Source organism: Hydra viridissima, unplaced genomic scaffold (genome assembly GCF_058129835.1).
Source record: "Hydra viridissima isolate aposymbiotic clone 2 unplaced genomic scaffold, HvirCarnegie_v1 scaffold_5, whole genome shotgun sequence".
NCBI classification, from domain to species: Eukaryota; Metazoa; Cnidaria; class Hydrozoa; order Anthoathecata; family Hydridae; genus Hydra; species Hydra viridissima.
Window position 1 is genome coordinate 3,420,639 of NW_028324304.1, and position 20,297 is coordinate 3,440,935.

General features: G+C 30.4%; 1 protein-coding gene and 1 pseudogene across 2 annotated transcripts; one reads left to right on the forward strand and one right to left on the reverse strand.

Annotated features, from left to right (window-relative positions):
* Positions 1-6,579: 6,579 nt before the first annotated feature.
* Positions 6,580-7,755, reverse strand: LOC149888011 (uncharacterized). Of its 2 annotated transcripts, none has more exons than XM_090089269.1 (2): positions 7,222-7,755; positions 6,580-7,152 (listed from the first exon to the last, which is right to left on the reverse strand). In XM_090089269.1, exons 1-2 carry the CDS (start codon positions 7,690-7,692, stop codon positions 6,976-6,978), a joined length of 648 nt encoding a protein of 215 aa, XP_089945395.1. In that variant the 5' UTR covers positions 7,693-7,755; the 3' UTR covers positions 6,580-6,975. The 2 variants fall into 2 exon arrangements, with proteins under 2 accessions (XP_089945395.1, XP_089945396.1); XM_090089270.1 differs by having other exon boundaries at positions 6,581-7,130.
* A 9,414-nt stretch (positions 7,756-17,169) lies between these two features.
* Positions 17,170-19,239, forward strand: LOC149888012 (uncharacterized; annotated as a pseudogene).
* The last annotated feature ends 1,058 nt before the right edge of the window (positions 19,240-20,297 follow it).

Here is a 20,297-nt window from a genome sequence, read left to right on the forward strand (position 1 = left end):
CACTTATTTCTATGATGTTTTTTTGTTTTTTCTTTGGTGGTTCGAGTGTGTCTTTTTCGTTAGCTAACGCCATTGCTGATGTGCATTGCGTAGTGTCATCCTCTGCAGTTAGAAGGTCGTCTAGTTCACTGTTTGATAACGGCTTGATCTCTGCTGCTTGCATGGCATAGTTGTTTGCTTCTGTGGGATCGTCCACAGTATATGAAAGTTGCATTAATATATCATACGCCTGATGTTGATTCTGTGATGTTTCTAACATATCTTTTAGTTGCTTGATATGTTTATCCTTTGCTTCCTTAACAGCTTTAGGAACTGCCTTTTTTTGTTTTAATTTTGTATTTGCCATTTAATACAAGTTTGTAATAGTAGTCTTGATAGTTGTTGTTCAAGGTGGTTTGAGCGTGTTTATTATGTGTTTTATATTTTTGCGCTTTTATAAACTGGATTATAGTAATCCTTTTTCCTATTGGTTGAAAACCTGTTTTATTCAAGTTATCCTTGATAATACGAAAGATTTACAAATTCCTTACCATCCGACCGACCATCCATCCCATCCCCACCGACCGCCGACTCACTATGAGATCTCATAGTGAGTCGGCTTTAATTGATTTACAAATTTGATAATTTATGTCGCATATTCCGTCTGGGCCATATTGCCTTCTAATCGTTGTTTAATAGGAAACCACAATCGATTAAGTCTTAAATCCCTTTTAAGAGCCAAAAAATCTTAAAATAGTATTTTTAGTGTATTATCAAATTTAGCTTCCAAAAATGTTTCAAATTCGCTTTCTAAGGTTACGTTACGTTCATAGTTTTTAACTTGACATACTTTCATGTTTGTTAACCAAGCTGACCGCACTCGGGTCTTGCTAAGTCTGTTCAACACAGACCATTTTTATATTGTGGCCTCTTTTCTGACCATTTTTATGTGGAGCCTCTTTGTTTCAATAGTTTTTAGTAAACGGTAATTTGCTATCATTTACTAAAAATTCCTTTTGTTACTCGAAATTTAATTCTCTTAAATATTTTGACACTAATAAAGGACCTCCCTTCCCCGTTTTTGCTTTAATGGTGGCCAGGAGAATAGTTATTTTTATTAATAGAAAGCAAGTTTTTGATGAAGACCTTTTACCAAAATAATAAAATGTAAAACAATGATTTCCATGTATAAGAATTTTTCTTTTTAATATATATGAGAATTTAACATATATAAGAATTTTTTCTTTCCTCAAAAGTGTTGTAAATGCAAACTAAGCTAATTAATTAGTTAAACACCTTATAAAATTTAAGTAACTCGATATTTGACAAATGCGCAAAACTACAATATTCATGTTTTTAAAGGTTTTTAGTTGCGATCCCCCGTTTAAAAAGTTCCCCTAAGTTAGATAAAACAAATTATTAGGCATAAAATTAAAAATAATTGAACTAATTGCATATATTTATATCATTTTAACTGACAAAAATTTACAATAAAAGGAAATCAGCATCATTCGCAAATCTTAAAGAAAAAAAAAAAAAAAAAGAATTATGATACCATAATTACAAAAAAAAAAAAAAACACACCACATAAAAACTGAAAATCGATTTACCTATTTATAGTGACCTATTTTGAAATGACAGTTCATTATAAACATGAAAATGTAACTAAAATCTAATTCGAAGTACAAAAGGATTAACAATTCTTAAAAAAAAATTTAAAAAAATCAAGATATAAATTGTATTTTTAGCATAATGTTGTCTTGGCGTTTAGTAAATGAATAAAAGTTGTAAGTTCCAATAATGAAACCACCTATTATTAATTTTTAACAATTGACACCAACGTGAAGGTAAGCCAAGTAGTCTATCAACACAGAACAACTCAACAATAACACATAACAATAGAATATTTACACCCTTGATCCTAAAATCCAGCGAAAATAACAAACCAAATTAAAATATGCAAGGCAAAATTAGAAAACCAATTTAAATTTAACTATATTTATCTTTTTACTAAATATATAAATACAAAAAAGTATATTTGTTTATACATTTAATATTAGTTATTCAATTACTTCAAACTTAGGACAATTAAAACACCCTAGATTTAAAGATCAAGATTGCATTCTCTCTCATACACATTACGCTAAACATTAACAGACATTATTATGTGTTTCCAGAATAATTAAAAAAGGCTAGACAACACAATCTAGCTCTAAAGCAGTAACACCGCCTGGCACTAAATGCTGCCAAGTCACAACTCTGCTATAAGTACACCACTTGGCTAGCAAGATTATCAATCTTGCTCAACATAATGCCAAGTCAAACCACTTTGAAAACATGGAAACAACATAATTTAAACATATATACAATTATAAACAAATATGGTGGTATATAACACATATAAACACATTTTATAACAATATTAAATGACAGATATATTTATCAAAAACTATGAAAAAAAAAGAATTATAATAATAAAGTTATACATACAAAATGTGCTCACAACCTACAAACAGTAAATTTTCGAAATGAAAATCTAAAGTCTATAAATTTTGAAAAACAAACTATTAAATGCTCTAGTTCTTAAACATGCAACATATAGTTGACCATGAGAAAAACACGGTTTTTTGAGATATACCCCAACTCTATCAAATGTTTGACCTTGACTTTTGTTAATTATAATTGAATAAGCCAATCTGACAGGAAACTGACGACGTTTCAGCACAAAAGGTAAATTAGAATCTGATGGAGCCAACTGAATTTGCAACCAGTTTGCAATCGCAACATTTAATCATTTAAGCAGAGATCATTACCACGTTGCATTCTAAAATTTTTTCCTGCAAGTGGATCATACATCTATAGTTGACAATATGTCGGCGGAACATCTGGATTTGGTCTTAGATTACCTATACGATGAAAAACTTGACCACATATTCTAAAACATGGCGGCTCATGGTTCATGTGTTGAACTACATTAGCTTCAAATGAAGCAAAAGAAAAAAAAAATTCAGATTGGCATTTCTATCTGCATAGTTTCCTTTAAATAAATCTTCTAAATCTTGTGTAAATGATGAAGGTTGCGACAAAACTACCTTTCCATTATGGCAATATAAAAAATGTGTTTCATCAGGAAATTTCTTAGCATCACAATGCTGACAAACATAATTCATTTCTCCTAAATAATTATAATCTGGAATAGTATTACTTCTTGCTATACAATACATTCTTTCGTATCTAGCAGCATTTCTAGCATTTTGTCGTATTTTAATTTCATCTCGCCTAAGTCTATCTCTTTCATTTCTGCGACGATTATTTTCAACTCGCCTAACCAAGCTCTCCTCATTTGGGTTTGAATTATTTGCTGCTTGCCGAGCAGCATTTCTAGCATTTTGTCGATTATTAATGTCATCTCGCCGAAGCCTATTTCTTTCGTTTCTGCGACGATTAACTTGCCTATTAACATTTCCATTTTCTACACTAATATCTGCTTCTAGCCTTATATCATCCATTTAAACTTCACTTTCAATTGAAAGTTATACGAATCAGGTGGTCCTCCAGATGGTTTTGATAGCTTTACAGTGCCTTTTGGTGAAGCTGTTTTGCTTGCAATCACCTTTGCAGCAATCTGTTCTGCAACTTTCTTATCTTGAGCAGCTAGTCCTTTAAGGTTTTCACAAAATGTGGATTGGTTACAATTGTGTGGAAAGCCTTTCCCGATGGGACTCAGACAATCGTTGCAGCGCACAGTGGGCCCTTTCTCATCAGCTCGAGAAACATATAGCGGATGTTTCTCATTCAGCTTCAGATGTCCAATCCTGCAGATGAGACAGTAACAGTTTTCGCCACGAGTTTCCAATCTGACACGGATAGACTTGAAGTCATACAGTGATGGTAGAACAATTTCTTTGCCTTCATTTCGCTTCTTCATGATTGTCCGGCATGTATCACATATTCCTTGAGGCACTCTTGCATCACCTAAGTCAAAGTTGATGCCGTAGATTTTTGACAAACGCTCCGCTTGAAAGGAAGTTATTTGCCTAGTGCACTTTTTAAGGCAAGTTAGACAGACAATTTCTCTGTTCTCCTTGTGAGCTCTTGCATGATTTGGCATTGTGAGAAATTGCTTAGTCTCCTGTAAATGCAACAGTATTCAAATGTTTTATCAGTCTTGAAATTTAAACTATCTCTTAGTTGTGCAAATGGAAAGAATTAAAAATAAAAACAGGGAAAAGTTTGTAGTCTTATAAGCCAAAATAAATTTGATGTTATTGACAATATATGCAATTGAAACGAATCGAAACTTTATCTGTATGCAGAAAAATGGACGGTCACAAAAGTGATGGTGAACCTTTTATTTGGAGATTGGTCTAAAATTTAAGCAATGCTTTGTCACAAAATTTGAAATAATTTTATTCAGAGCTTTAAAATATATTTATTAGGATTAAAAAAGTTTTGATATAAAAGCAAACTATTTTCATATCTACTCTCCCTTTAGTTACCCACTTGTCATCTTACAGTATTTTATATAGTATAGTTTGCATATGAGTATAGTGCACACTCAACTTTTTAACAATAAATATGGAATAAATCTACTAAATAAATATCATTTTTAATGTGTGCACCTTTATCTTTGATATCATTTTTTTGTAATAAAAGTGCGCACTATACTCAATAAAATACAATACCTTTTACCACTTCCTACTTTTTCCGCTGAAAAAACATTTTTATCTTAAATATCATAGACTAAAAACTTTTCTCAGAAGTGAAAATGTAAAACAAGAATCTTACCTTGATAACTGTAGTTTTGCTGAAGAAAGAAATTAATTCCAAATGCAATGAAATGCAAATTTTCAAAACAATTACAAATGATTTTTTTATGGATTAACCTGTAAAATCCACTTAAACGAAAAAATAGGGAATGCTGTACATTTCTTTTTTCGGTAAAAGTTGTCTCTGTCAAAAACTAACCGTCAGATTTCAAACAAAGTTTACACGAATGTTCCTTAGTCTATTGCTCACATTGTGTTTTATTTTTTACTCGATGCTTCAATTTTTACGGCCTCTGTAATGCTTTTTCTGAATGATATTTATACGGACATAATGAAAAGAGCGAGTTACTTAAAAAATCTACTATTTAAAATCTACTTATTTTGCTAAACCCCCAAAATTGTGTTATGTGTACATGCATTTTATTATACTTTACATAGATAACTGCTCAAAGTAGCAAATACTTCAAATATTTTCCCCAGAGTTGGTCATTTAACTGAAAAATTGAATAATCCATATTATGAGGAAATTTTTGGGCTCGAAATGATTTTGCGGCCACAGTTTTTTAGCAAAAGGTCTAATTCCAAAACTCTAATAACAAAAGTTGTTGCCTATTGCCAATAGAGTATACTTGCAAAAATTCAGGTCAATCAGACAAAAACTTTTTAGCAAATATAAAAACTTTTCGCACCAAATATAAAAACTTTTGGCACCAACATTGTCAAAATGTATGATTTTGCAAAACGTTTTGGACTATAACTTTATAACCAAGCAAGATATCTGCATGAAATTTTAAACATTGATAGCCATACTATATAGGTACAACACCATAAAATTTCATGAAGTTCCAATGACCCATTTCAATTTTATGGCTTATTTAGTAAATAATCGAAACAGTAAAAAAATTGGGAAATTTTCAACTTAAAATTGATTTTTTTAATTGATTTTTTAATCCATCTATTAACTTTCAACTTAAATTTGATTTTTTTAATAGTTTTGAAATCCATCTATTAAAAATATAAATTTTCAACCTTAAATTGATCTTTTTAATAGATGGATTTCAAAACTCCCATTTCTTGACACCTACATGTGTCCACTATCACCCCATATAGGTGGCTTTTTCGAGTTAGCTAGATGAGCACTATCCCCAAAAATACCAACTGTGATAGCTTTCCATTTTTTTAAGTAAGATATTATGATTTACAGTATCAAACGCTTTTGACAGGTCTATAAAGATACCTAGAACATACTGTTTTTTTGTAAAAAGAATCACTTATATTGTTAACTAAATCTAGGATTGCGTGTTCAGTTGAATGTTGTTTTTGGAAACCGAATTGCTTTTTATTTAGATTTTCATTTTGGATTAAGAACTCATACAACCTATTATAGATTACTCTTTCGAGAAGCTTAGATAAGGTAGGGAGTACCGAGGTCTATAGTTATTAATTAAGTATGTTTCACCTGATTTAATTATTGGTACTACTTTAGCTACTTTAAGCTTGTCCGGTACAACTCCTGTTTTAATCAGGGCTGTGGAGTCGGTAAACCGCAGTTCCGACTCCGACTCCTTAACTTTATCATGGACCGACTCCGACTCCCGACTCCGACTCCTTCATAAGTCACTAATTTATAACAACAAATTTACCGCGTTAAAATGTTAAGATTGCCTATATCATCACCATGATATAAATAATCCGACCACTTAGTGCTTTAAACAATATTTATTAGAAAACAATTTCTGAACAAATAACTTTTCTGAACTTTTGTAAATAGATATACAATACTAATAAAATTATGAATTAGTCCTCAGAAAAAGTATTGCCTCCATCAGATCCTCCTTCATGGATGTCCTCAAATCTGATCTTATTATTTTTAGCGCAGAGAACAACCTCTCCACACTAACTTGAGTTGGTGGCAAAGCAGTAACCAATCGGGCAACTTCTCTGACCATTTCAGGATACTTATCAATAGCTTGCAGTACTGTTACTTTTGATGAACGGTCAAATTGTTCCACTTCTTTTAATGCACATGAAAAACTGTGCTGAAATCTACTGGCAGTGTTCTCTGATAGAGATGACTCTTTTTCCATGCGGGAACGCTTTGAACGGTCTTTATGGTCCAAATATTTCTCAAAATCAAGTTCTTCATCAGTAGATGATGTTGAAGATGTGGTAGTATGACCCAATTCCTCTTGTTCCTGACAGTTCTGCAACTTGTTCATTCTTAGTGCTATTTCAACCTTCCGTCAGCGTATTCGCATTTCTGATGGGTCTTTTGTCTGATTGGTACGCAGCACACTGTCGAGGTGGTGTGATCAAACCAAATCGATTCGTTAGGTTTTCCCGTGGCGATGACATGTAAAATATCGAATCCCCTTGACAGATCTGAATTAAATATAAATAATTCCTATACAAAGTATTTAATTTGTTCTTTGGTATATTTAATTAACTAAATGTAATATTTAATAACACTTACTGTTTTATCGAGTTCCATTAGCGGTGTGTCCATAATTTTTTGTAGTTCATTTGATTTAGATGTATCGTTTTCATTTACATGTTCATATTCCGGTTCGATTTCTTGATGTTGCGGTATTTCTTCATCATTGGAAATTTCTATTATTCTAGATTGTTTTTTTACCGGTTCATTTTGTGCGTCCTTGCTGCCGCATTGGTGCATATCATCAGCCAGTAATTGTTCTAGCTGACTCTCTGTTATGCCAAGTTCATCTGAAACCATCGGTTTAAGTTCACTTGCCTGTTTGGCATAATCATTAGCTTCTTTAGGGTTCAATGTTGTGTAGCTTAGTTCCATGAGAATCTCGTGAGCCTCCATTTGATTATTGCAATTTTCCAGTTGTTGTTTCAGTAGTTTTATCTTCTTTTCTCTGGCTCGTATCACTTCAATTGGTATTTCGGCTTTTCGTTTTACTAATTTTGTGTTAACCATTTTATACAAACTGGTAGAGTTTCTAGCTGCTTTCTGTTTGTCAACTTTGTTTTAAATGAAATGAATTTAGTATGAATTTTCTTTTATATACTGGATTATAATAATCCTTTTTCCTATTGGTTGAAAACCGGTTTATTTCTTGTCAGCTTATATTACGAAACCTTTACAAATTACTCACCGACCACCCATCCGACCATCCCCGCCGGCCGCTATACTATGAGATCTCTACTTCCCCATCGTGTGGCTTGATCAATAATTGCCCCTTTTCCAGCGCGTCTCTTCAAAATTGAGTCAACTTTAGGGGTTCTAGCAGCAGTAGCCAATTTTCTCAATTTTTCAATTAGTGCAGCAGCATGTCCTTCTTGCAGACCATCCCGTATAGCCAGCTGTAGCGTATGCACAGCACAGCGCATGTGATGAATGCGAAAACGTATCGACATAGTTTCAACAAGATCATCTAAACTTTCATATTGCTGTTCATCTGAAGCAACTTCTGTTTGCTCCTCTGTCTCTATATTGTGCTCCTCCATTTCAAATATATCTGTTTCTCTGAACCCAGTATGTTCTTCCAGCTGCCTGTCACTTTCAGTAGTCTTGTTCATCAGTTTAATGGTACTTATCATGTTTGAAGCATTGTCAGTTACAACTGAAAGAACTTGTTCTTTTTTAAGCTCATACTCTTGAAGATTCTTCTCCACTAAGACCTGGAGAAATTCGCTAGTATGATGAGCTTTGGTGTCTTTTACTGCCAAAGTCTTGGTAACTATTTTATTATTTTCACAAACAAATCGGACATTGATCGCAAAATAGTTCACTCTGTGACGTATACAGCCGTCCATTTTAAGAAACACACAGCGTCCTTTGAGAGATTTTTTAAGTTCTTCTTTTTGTTTAATAGCTTCTTCAATAACTAATTTTCTAATACTCTCTCTCTCCAGAGAAACGCTAAGCTTGCGGGCCATTTCTCCATTAAGACCCATAAAAGCTGGTTTTGAAAATAATGATATAGGCAAACCATCCTTTACCACAAGCTCTATGATCTGTTTTTTAAATGTTTCAACTGTCATTGTCACAGTAACTTTATCACTAACAAAATATCTTGCAACTGATATCTGCAAGGTTTTCTGCTCCTTTGTTTGGCTGGAAGTGCTGGTCACTGGTTCATTACTTTGGATGCAGTCTTTCTCTTTCACTACTTTGAATAGTTCAGAATGAAAGCGCTGTAAATGTCTCTTTAGATTGGAAGCTCTTGTAGGAGCATTTTTATCTTTGCCTGCATATGCACTGATCTTGACTCCACAGCATTTGTTTTCATCTGGATCATTTGTCATACACTGACAGACAAAATGTTTTCCATCTTGAGTAATAGTAAAATGTTCAAATACAGCAGACTTAACAGGAGGCTTCTTTGACATTGTCGGTTTTTTTTATAATGTGCTCACAATTCAAATGACAACTGTTTTTCCTAAAAACAGTTGCACACATTAAAATCTATATACACACAAGTATATGTATTTCACAGCTGTCCACTATGTATAAATTTATATGTTAGAATTACATTTGTCGGAGAAAGAAAAATGTGAAAAGTGCAGGTGCTATGTTTAGACACGAGGGGTTATTTATGGAACTATTGTAAAGCAGTAGGTCGGGGGGGTAGGGTGGGGCTAGTTGAGCAATTTTTACTAATTCTAACAGATCTCTTCAACGGTGCATCGGATTTACATTATTTTTTTACTATTAGAAAGATAGTTATATCTGCTAAAAATGGCATAGGAGAGAAAAACGTTTTTAGATTTGTTTGAGAAATTGTTTGAAAAGTTTACCCAGCTGCTCAACCTACCGCTGTGGGGTAAGTTGCAATAAACAAATTAATGCATTTCTGTGACTACAATGAATTCTTTTATAAAACTAAAATATATATACATACCTACATACATAGTATTGAGTCGCATTTCATGTACGTAAACAAATAAAGTAAAAAGCGCAACTACTTTATTGCGCATTAAAAGTAATTAAAAAGTTCTTTTGTTTTTGAAACATTTTTAACCAAAGAGTGCATAAATAAGACTTCAGTAAATTTTCAATTTTCTTTTGAGGAAAAGTTTGAAATTGAAAATATTTGTAAATTGAAAATAAGTGGCATTTTACAGTTTTTTAAAAACTGTAAAATGCCAAGACCGTAAAAAAAAAAAGATAATAAAGAACTTTTAACTTCGAAGTATTCAAAGAAATAAATTTACAAACATTTCAGCTTTTTACATTTGTTGCATAATTGTGCAATAATTATGCGCTTTTCTGTTAAATAGTAAAGTTGCGCTTTTTACCCTTAGTTTACGTACATTACATACTACACTACACACACACACACATATATATATATATATATATATATATATATATATATATATATATATATATATATATATATATATATATATATATATATATATGTATATATATGTATGTATGTATGTATCTGTGTGTGTGAGAGAAAGCTTGTGTCTGTATAACTGTAGTTTTGTATACATACAAATATGTGTAATATACACACACATATATTACAGTTATATACCAATAGTAAGTGAAATAAAATAATATATAAATTATTTATATACAGTATATATAATCAAAATATATATAAAGTATGAAATGCCATCATATCAAGCATAGCAAACAAGTAATACGTAATTCAAAACTAAATCAAAATTTCTGTTTAAATTTTTAGCTAATATATTTTATTGACTAAGTAATATTTAAGTAAAAATATTTTCAAAAGAAGCAAAAATTAAATAGTTTTCACTCGCATTTAAACTGTAACATATTTCAAAAAAAAAAAAAGAATTAAAGATATCTTAAATTGCTTAGAGTATTTAAGAATGATTAATTTAAAATGTTTACCTAAAAATGTTTAGCAAAGTATAATCAAAAGTTAAATAAATGGGTAATGTATAAACATTAGCCATTACACAAACCTAAGTGTTGATAAATGGTTTTTTAAGCATCTGGGAGAAATATAGTAAATATACTTTTTTTTACTTTTTTGATCCGAAATCAAAAAGGTGCCCGCGCATCTCATTTGAACGCCGTCCAACAACCATTTAATGCGCATTATATTACCATTATATATACCTATCTTTCGTCCATTAGATGTTTCGTCATTTGATGGGTAGTTTGTGAGATATTTTAGTTGCCCAACTTGCCCCTATTCTTAACTAGCCGCGCTATGCTCAAATGGCTTAGTTGCCCCTAGCAACCAATCAGATTACACATTTCATTTTCCAAATAAGCTGTGAAGTGAAATGAAAGGTGGAATCTAGTTGCCTGGGGCAACTAGGCCACTTCTTTTTTACACAAAATTAATAAATAACTCCTTTGGTGTCTAAACCTAATAGCTGCACTTTTTGTACATCTACATAAGAGGTTTTACAGCTGAGCATATGTGCTAAATTCACAACCATAAAAAGCAGCATTTTTTTATAATGTCCTTCATGATCCGGAGGCTACATTATAATAAGGAAAATATATATAGGAACTTATCCTGTTTCTGTGTGTGCAGTAATAAACAAAGTAAAAGAGATAACAATGCCAAACACAAGCACTATAGTGGTCAGATAGTGTTATTTCTCATGTACTATCACTTTACAAAAGAATAATGCAAAGTTAATGGAATACTTTCAGTCTTTCTGTTCTGTGAAGCAGCTTTTTTCTGCTTGGTGTTGGCACGTCTAACGTTCTGCTAAGAATATGAAACATATTGTAAGGCAGTGTAAGTCATGAAGTTATCTATTATAAGGGATGGTGGAAGAGAGTATAGGGGAGGTGATTTATGATTCTTAGTGATAAGCAGCAAAACACCCTGTTGCTTATCACTGTTTTAAAGGCCTTAGATTAATATATCAAACTCCAAGCCCTACAGTTGTTGCAAACTATTACTACCATTGCCATTATGTCTGGATATCCTACAGAGTCTGATACTTAAAGCTAGAGTTTGATACTTAAGCTTTAGACTGACAGAACATAAAATATTTTAATGACTAACATATATAAAATCCTTATGAAAATTATGAAACTTTGAAAGATTTTTTTTAAACTGGAGTCGGAGTCGGTACATTTTTTCCGACTCCGACTCCAGCCAAAATGAGCTCCGACTCCACGACTCCGACTCCGCAGCCCTGGTTTTAATGGAAGACTTAAAAATTTCATATATAGGTTTATTTATCGTTGTTAAGACATTTGCCACTACCCTACTACAGATATCATCTATACCTGGAGTTTTATTTAATTTTAAGATATTTAGGGCAACATTAAGTTCTTGATAGTTTAGTTCTTTGTAGTTTAGTTCGCTCTGGGTGTCACTTAGGCATGATTTGAATGAGTTATTAGGAGACTTATTTTTCGAGGCAAGATTAGAGCCAATGTTAACAAAAAAATCGTTGAATTCGCGAAGCGAATTCAGCAATCGTATTTTTGTCACTGTACTCTGTATTGTCCATGACGATTTGAGCAGGTAAGGTATTTGGTTTATTTTTTTTGTTCCCAATTATTTCTTTTATAGTATTCCATGTTTTTTTAATGTCATCAGTTGCATTTTTTATTTTATTCGAGTAATAAATTTTGTTCGATTTTTTTTACTTTTTCAAATAATTTTTGTATTGTTTGTAAATATTTAGATTTTTTTCATTTCTGTTTTTTAAATACTTGATGTAAAGTCTTTGTTTTTTTATTTTTGAAGATTTTTTTTATACCTCTGGTAATCCATGGACATTGTGAGTACTTTACTTTTAATTCTTGTTCTACAATTAGGAAATGATTATCATAGTACTTTAAGAATATTTCAATAAATTCATTATAAGCAGAGTTGGTATGCCCAAGGTTGCATTCTTGGTAAATCCTGTCCCATCTTACTGCCGATAGTGATTCTTTTAACTGTTGAATAGTAAAATTATTAACTTTTCGTTTATAGACTTTGACTTTAGAGTTATTATTTTTTGTGTCTTGTCTCAAGACACAAAAAATAATAACTCTAAAGTCAAAGTGATTGGATATAACTCTAAAGTCAGAGTGATTGGATATATCCCTTTTGATAACACTTGCTTTTAATGAAGAATCATAAAATGAATTAGTCAATATGTTATCTATTGCAGTGATTGAATTAAATGTTACCCGGGTTTGTTTGTTTATTATAGGAAAGATGTAGTGTTGAAACATACCGTCAAAAAAAGTTTTGGTAATAGCATCTTCATTGTACTGTAGACAGTTTATAGTTATGTCTCCAATACAAAATAAAATTTTGTGCTCTTTGTTTTTTTTTTAGAAATATTTGTTTTGGATGATTTGAAAAGTTTTTTATATCACCTTTAGGTGGGCACCAGTGTAACTTTAAAAAAATAATTACTTTTCATATAGATATTACAATTTGTTTAACTTTACTTATTTGATGTTTCTAAATATTAATTATATTTTTAATCATTTGGATTAATATTCCAAGGGTAACGTGTTTTTCCTTTAAGTCCGTCTTCTCACAATTTCTCATATAGCTTTTGATAGGATTAAAACAACTCAACAGCGGTTTCAGAAATCGGTATGTTTGAATTTAATAAAAATTTCTTTGAATTTGATAAAAAGTGATTGTGCTCGTTTTAGGGTCAGTTCGTTGTATTACACCTAAGGATCGCCGGTGTACGGTATACTAAAAATTTAGTATACAGTTTACCGTTTAGTATACCGTAAAGTATGCTGTAAAGTATACTGTAAAGTATAACGTAAGCTAAACTTTTTACTTACTGATTTTATTGATTACTATTATTATTATCTATCTCAGATCAGAGAAATATGTAGAATGAACTAGTAGAATAAATCTTAAAACGGTGAAGAGCAGCACAAACAGCCTGGTAAAAAAATATAACAACTTAAGAAATTGAAGTTTTAATTTATGTAAGAAACAAAAATTGAATTAAAAAAAAAAAAAACACTTTAATCATGATTAGTTAAATAATAGACATGGTCCAGTAATTTAACTCATTAAGAAAATATAATTATTAAATTATCAAGCCAGTCCAAATATATTTCACAAATAAAAGTAAACAGGTATACTAATCTGTATACTAATATTTAGTATACCAAGTATACCGTAAAGTTAGTAACTGGCGATCCCTAATTACACCAACTCTTTTTACAAAAAAAATATTGCAAAGTAGGAGATGTCCGCATTACTCTAAGTTCACGCAAGACTTATGCCATAAATGAAATGCTAATTAAATTTTTAACTTTATATTGCCTGCTTTAATTTTAAAAGGATTTCTTAACCTTCAAAAAAAACTAATATTACAGCTACAAGTTTATATTTTGTCTAAGAAATTTTCGCTAGATTATTGATACTAGCATTATCAGCTTTAATTACAAATTATTAATTAAATTAAATTACAAACAAACGGTAACGTCATTTTTTAATGGCTTCTTTAAAGTTCGCTTTAATTGGGCTTCTTTAATATTACGTAGGTATACAAAATATGGCGTCCAGAATTGCGTTTTTACACTCTAAAAAAAATACGTAGTATACGACGAATTGGGTAACAGATCAATCCGTCGCTATTGCACCAACGGCTTTTCCGTTAAGATAACGGATTAAAGTTTTAACAGATTGAAGTCCGTTGATATATTTCCGATAAAACAATCCTTTTAAATAAAGGAGTTACAACGTTAGTGCATCAAATTACACGCTGTTTTTATTCAGTTAAAATAACGTCATTGTAGGGAATAATCAGTTTAAATTACTACATTATAATTAAAGATGAGTTAAGCCACGTAGTATTGTAATTTGATAATAAAAATAATCCTTACATTTTTTAATATATGGATTATTTCATTATGATATTCTTAATACACATTTGTTCTTACCATTATAAATGTAATAATTACCACCCATCTGATACAAGCAGAACTAATTATACAAACTAACATGGTTGGGAGAAATATAGTGGTCAATTTGTTACCAAGCTTCAAAAACTCTTTAACTAGAAATTGAAAACTAATCAAATATTTATAATAATGTTTATATATACCTTTATTATTATTTGCCTTTATTATTATTATATTTATTATTATATTTATTATTATATACCTTTATTATTATTATATTTATCAAAGTATACATACCTTTAATTACAATCAAAGTAGTTTTTAAAAATATTTTTAAAGTCATTATATTTGAGGTTTTAAAACATCTCTATAAAACACACACACACACACATACCCATATAGACAATAGATGGTTAAACTAAACCAATTGTTAACAAATTTGGTTTTAGGTTTTAACGCTGCTATTCTTAGTACATGTTTCACACTTTAATTCCAGCAACGTGTTGTCAATTCCAAAAGGTATATATAAAATAAAATACAATAAAGAAAATATGGAACCTAACTGATATAAATAGTATGAAATAAAAGTAAAATATATAATATAATTCTTACAGAAATGCTTTATGTTTAACGTTTAACGTCGTTTCGTCATTAGTTACTAGGCTTTGAAAGAGCGCGTTTTTCCGTTGCACGCGGCCATTGAAGAAGGATCTCTTAAGTGAGTTGAAACTTTTTTACTTTTGGAATTAAATTATTAGTTTAGATTTGGAATTTAACCCTTAAATGCATGATTTTTTAATAAACATCAGAAAAAATCTACAAAAGGTATAATGATTTGCTAATTCATTAAAAAAAATTTGAAAACCAGATTTTAAAATTATGACAATTTTTTTCTAAAAAAAAGATAAAAAGATGTGTTGCATATCTGCAACGTTATGCATCAAAGTATAAATTTATTGCGAAGTATGATAAGTTTTAAAACAATTATTTTTCTTATTGCAGCACAGATGCACTCCACATTTCTCACATAAAGTTTGTGCATATCCTTTGCATTTAGGAAATTTACATCTGACTCGTCCATCAGGCCAAGTTATCCAATTCCCTACTTGATCTAGACGAACTTCCTTTGGTGGCGCCAACTGAGAGAACTTTTTTTTTTTTTTTTTGGCATCATTTCTTCTAATGTACGATTGCTAGGGCGACCTCGTTTTATTGTATTTTTTGTGCAACTTTTATTAAACAAAAAGACAATTCTTTCCAAAACTCAAAAAATGTCAATTTTCTTAGTAATTTTGATTAGAACTTAATACTCTCTCATAAAGAATCCATGATTTTGTCATGTCAATGAAATGATAAAAAAAGACGCATATACCATTTCTTGCTTTTTAATATGATGTTGTGTCTTGCAATTATACCATTCATCAAATCAACACCTCCCATGTGATGGTTGTACTCTTTTATAACAAATGGACAGCTAATGTCTATCTTTTTCTTTGTTTTTTTGTCGAAGCGGTTAATGGTTGTCAATGGTAGCTGGCCTGCATATGTGGACAGCAGACTAACTGCTTTATTGTCTTTCCAGACCAAGGAGCTTATTTGCCGTGGAGACTTCTTTTATACCAGTTGAAATTAATTGTATGAAGTTATATTTATACGACGGATTTAGCAACTTAAACTTAAAAGTATGGAAGAATTTATGTAAAAATCAAAAACACATTAATATAGTTTATACAATCATTAAAAGTTTTAAAACTAAATAAAAAATTTAAGCTGATCATCTGTCAATATTAAGTTCTTGTTTTTACACAATATCTGCGTCTTTTTTATTGCTATATTTTTTGATTTAGATTGAGATAGGCAGATGTCTTCAGTGTAAGTTTCATGTTTTTCTTCATATTTTGATTTTATATTATCTTCATCATGCTGGTCATTGTCTTCATCGCGCTCATGCTTATCTTCATTGTCCTCATCTTCATTTAATTTTGTAAATTTTCATTAAATGAATATTCAGGATCTGTAAGAAAATCCTCATCAGAAACATCTTCATCTTCACTAATTTCACTTAAATGGACTTTGAAGTAGGGTCATGGCACCGCCTACCGTGAAGAAGCGCCTACCGTGGTTTTTGAAAAAATGAGTTTTTTATGTTGTTTTTTTTTTAATTTATTTTTTTAGTATTGTTTTATACAAAACTAACTTATTTCACTAATAATATATTTTTATAAAGATATATTTTTAAAAATTTGAGATGTTTTTTTACCCGCAAATGATTTTTTATCGCTTTCTTAAGAAAATCTTTAACAGTAAAAAAAAGTTTGTCTAGTTTTTTTTATGGGTTGAAATTGATATAATTTTTTCGATTAAAGTTTTTAATAATAAATTTTTTCGATTTAAAAGTTTAAAATAGTTGTAATAACATTGAATATTTTAAATCTTATCAAAAAATATTAGTATTTTTTGTATAACATTGTTTAATCATTTACACGGTAGATGATTACGAAAATTATAATAGCACTTACCGTTTATAAAAATATTTTCTCGGACGTGTTTCATTTTGTGAAGTTTTCTCTCTAAAAAAAACCATTTAAGTTAAACTAAATTACCAATTAAAGGTAATTTAACCCTAGGGAATTTTTATTTGATCGTTTTTTTATACTGTTTATTTATTATGTGAAATGAACTTAACCTCTGGGGAGTATTTATTTGATATGTTTTTTATACTGTTTACTTATTATGTGAAATTAATTCGATTAGAAAGATGCAAGGTTCTAAAAAGAATAAAAAATATTCGAAAAAAGCTATTGTATTCAGAAGAACAACTGCATGCAGCACTTAGAGCTTTAAATAAAGGTGAAAATAAAGGTTTAATGTTCCTGAAAGTACCTTACGCGACAAATTATCTGGTAAAAGCCAACCCAAACGGCAAAGCTCTGGCATTAAATCATATCTTGGAGAAGAAATAGAGAATGAGTTGGTTGCATGGTTAATGCAATGCGCTAACATGGGATTTGCGATAACAAAAAAGTTATTAGTTAAGGCAGTACAAAAAATAGTTAAAGGGCGAGGTATAAAAACACCATTTAAAGATGATATCCCAAGTAAAAACTGGTTTTACAAATTTATGCGCCGTCATAAGGAGTTATCGCAAAAACGAGCAGAGCATATTAGTAGAGTTAGAGGTCTTATAACTGAAGCATCGATAAGAAAATGGTTTAATGAGGTGCATGAATTATTAGGCGATGATGCGCAATACCTTAATGATCCATCTCGTGTTTTTAACTTAGACGAAACTGGTTTTGAGTTAGCACCAAAAACTGGAAAAGTAATTGGCATTAGAGGAAGAAATGTTTATGAAGAATGCAACAACAGCAATAAGGAAAACCTTGCAACTCTATTTTGTGTAAATGCAAATGGTGAAATTGCACCATCATTAAGATTGTACAAGTATGCTCGAATGCCAAAAAATATTGCTGCTGCTGCACCACCAGGTTGGGGTCTCGGTAAAAGTGACAGCGGCTGGATGACTGCCGAATGCTTTTATGAGAACTTCACAAATGTGTTAGTACCATATCTGAAATCTATTAATACACAATTACCAATATATATGTTCATGGATGGAAATCGCTCGCATCTGTCCAAAGAGCTCAGCATGTATTGCTCTTCGGAAAGAATTCATTTGATTTCGTTGTTTCCTAATGCTACACACATCTTACAACCATTAGATGTGTCAGTTTTCGGACCGATGAAAAAAAAAAGGCAGAACATTTGTCGGCAATTTAAATTGGATAACGTCTTTAACGAAATTCGCAGAGAAAATGTACCAACGTTGTTGAATAATTTTATTATGGATCCAAATATGAAAAAAAGTATTAACGGATTTAGGTCGAGAGGAGTATTCCCATTTAATGCGAACAATGTTGATTATAAAAAAGTAATTCAACGTGTTAAATGGAATTCTACAATTGATAGTTATGAAACGAATCTTTCAAGCCATAATAATTTTGGAAACATATTTGAAAACAACGTTTCACCTGAAGTATTGCTCCAGTTTGAAAAAACTGGATGTAAAGATTGGGGAGGAAAAACTGGCTTCAGAGTATTATTTAATTTTTGGAAAAATCTTAAATTTAACGATAGCTCCGAACAAACCATAAATTTAATAGAAGCCAGCAATAATGTATCGAATAATGAAAGTGATAAAGAATTGTATTTACATATTAGCAGTACCCAAAATGAAATCGTATCTAGTGATGTTAGCGAATTCGGAAAAAGCGTAATTATTGATGAATCCGGTGAAAGTAAATCAACAACATATCTAACAGATTCAAATAACCAAATAGTAAAAGATGTAAATCCATTACACGACTTTTTTTTATGGCAAAAACAACCAATCACGAAAAAAAGGCTTAAACAAGTTGAACGATTACCGAGCGTTGTAACTTCATCAAAATGGTTAGAGATTCAAATAACTAAAGAAAACGCAAAGGAAGAAGATATCAAAAAAATTGAACGTAAAAGTAAAGCTGCTGAAAATAAAGAATTGAAAGAAAAAGAAAAACAAGAAAAATCTAAAAGAAAACAATCTGTGACAAAAGAAAATAAAAGTAAAAGACAAAAAAAAAAAAACATTTATAAAAAGAATTTAAAAAGAAAAAAAGTTTAAATTCAGAAAAAAGCTTTGGTGGATAATTTTATAACCAATGTCTTCTTTGTTTTGTAATCATATTAAATTTATGTATTTGTTTCTCGATTTAAATATATAAAACTAAAATTAAAATATACGATTTTTTTCATACACGGTAGGTGGAGAATCGATTACAGTAGGTGGTGCTTTATCACGGTAGGTGAAGAAACGTATTAGCTCTTACAAAAAATTAAAAATAACATTAAAAAAATAAATTTACTCCAATTTGAATTATATAATTTAGTTAATAATTGAGTATAAAATATTAATTCGAATACCCGAAATAAAAATCTGTTATGGTTTTAGAGTTAAGAAGTTTTGAAGTTAAAAGTTTTCTTAAAGTCGCGGTAGGGGGTGCCATGACCCTATAGTAAATCCTCCTCACTTAACAGCTTCATTTTAATTTTGTTCGACAGAATTTTAGCTGAAAAATATTTTTAAATATTTTATTTGTTGACTAAGTTCACACACACTACATACATAAGACAACATACATTTAGCACTACTTATAAAGAGAGAGAAAAAAAGATAATACATAATAAGATAATAAACAAAGACTAGAATGCATAAAGTAGCATTTCTGTAATATACAAACTAAATATCATTACTCACTATAACATTAAATTCATAACAACAAATAATTTTAAAAATAAAGACCAACCTTTAGAAAAACGAAAATAAATTTATTTGTCCATAAAAGAACGCATTATCTACTTCAAAAGTCACTAGAAAATTGAATAAAATAGTCAACTCCGAAAAATGTAATATGACGAACTAAAACCTCTCTTGCGCAGTGATTTTGAAAATATTGGCTAAAAAAGTATCCGCACATTTTAGTATATCCACGTATCAATACAGCAACACCATGCATTACTTAAAAACAAATTTTAAAATCACTTTATAAGTGATAAATAAGTATGTTGCATTTCTGCAACACTATGCATTTAAGGGTTAATTATTAGTTTAGATATATTACATAAAAAATCATATTAAGATAAATAATCACCGCTAAGATCATCTTATAATTGAAGTAAGTATATAAAATAGTAATATATACATTTTT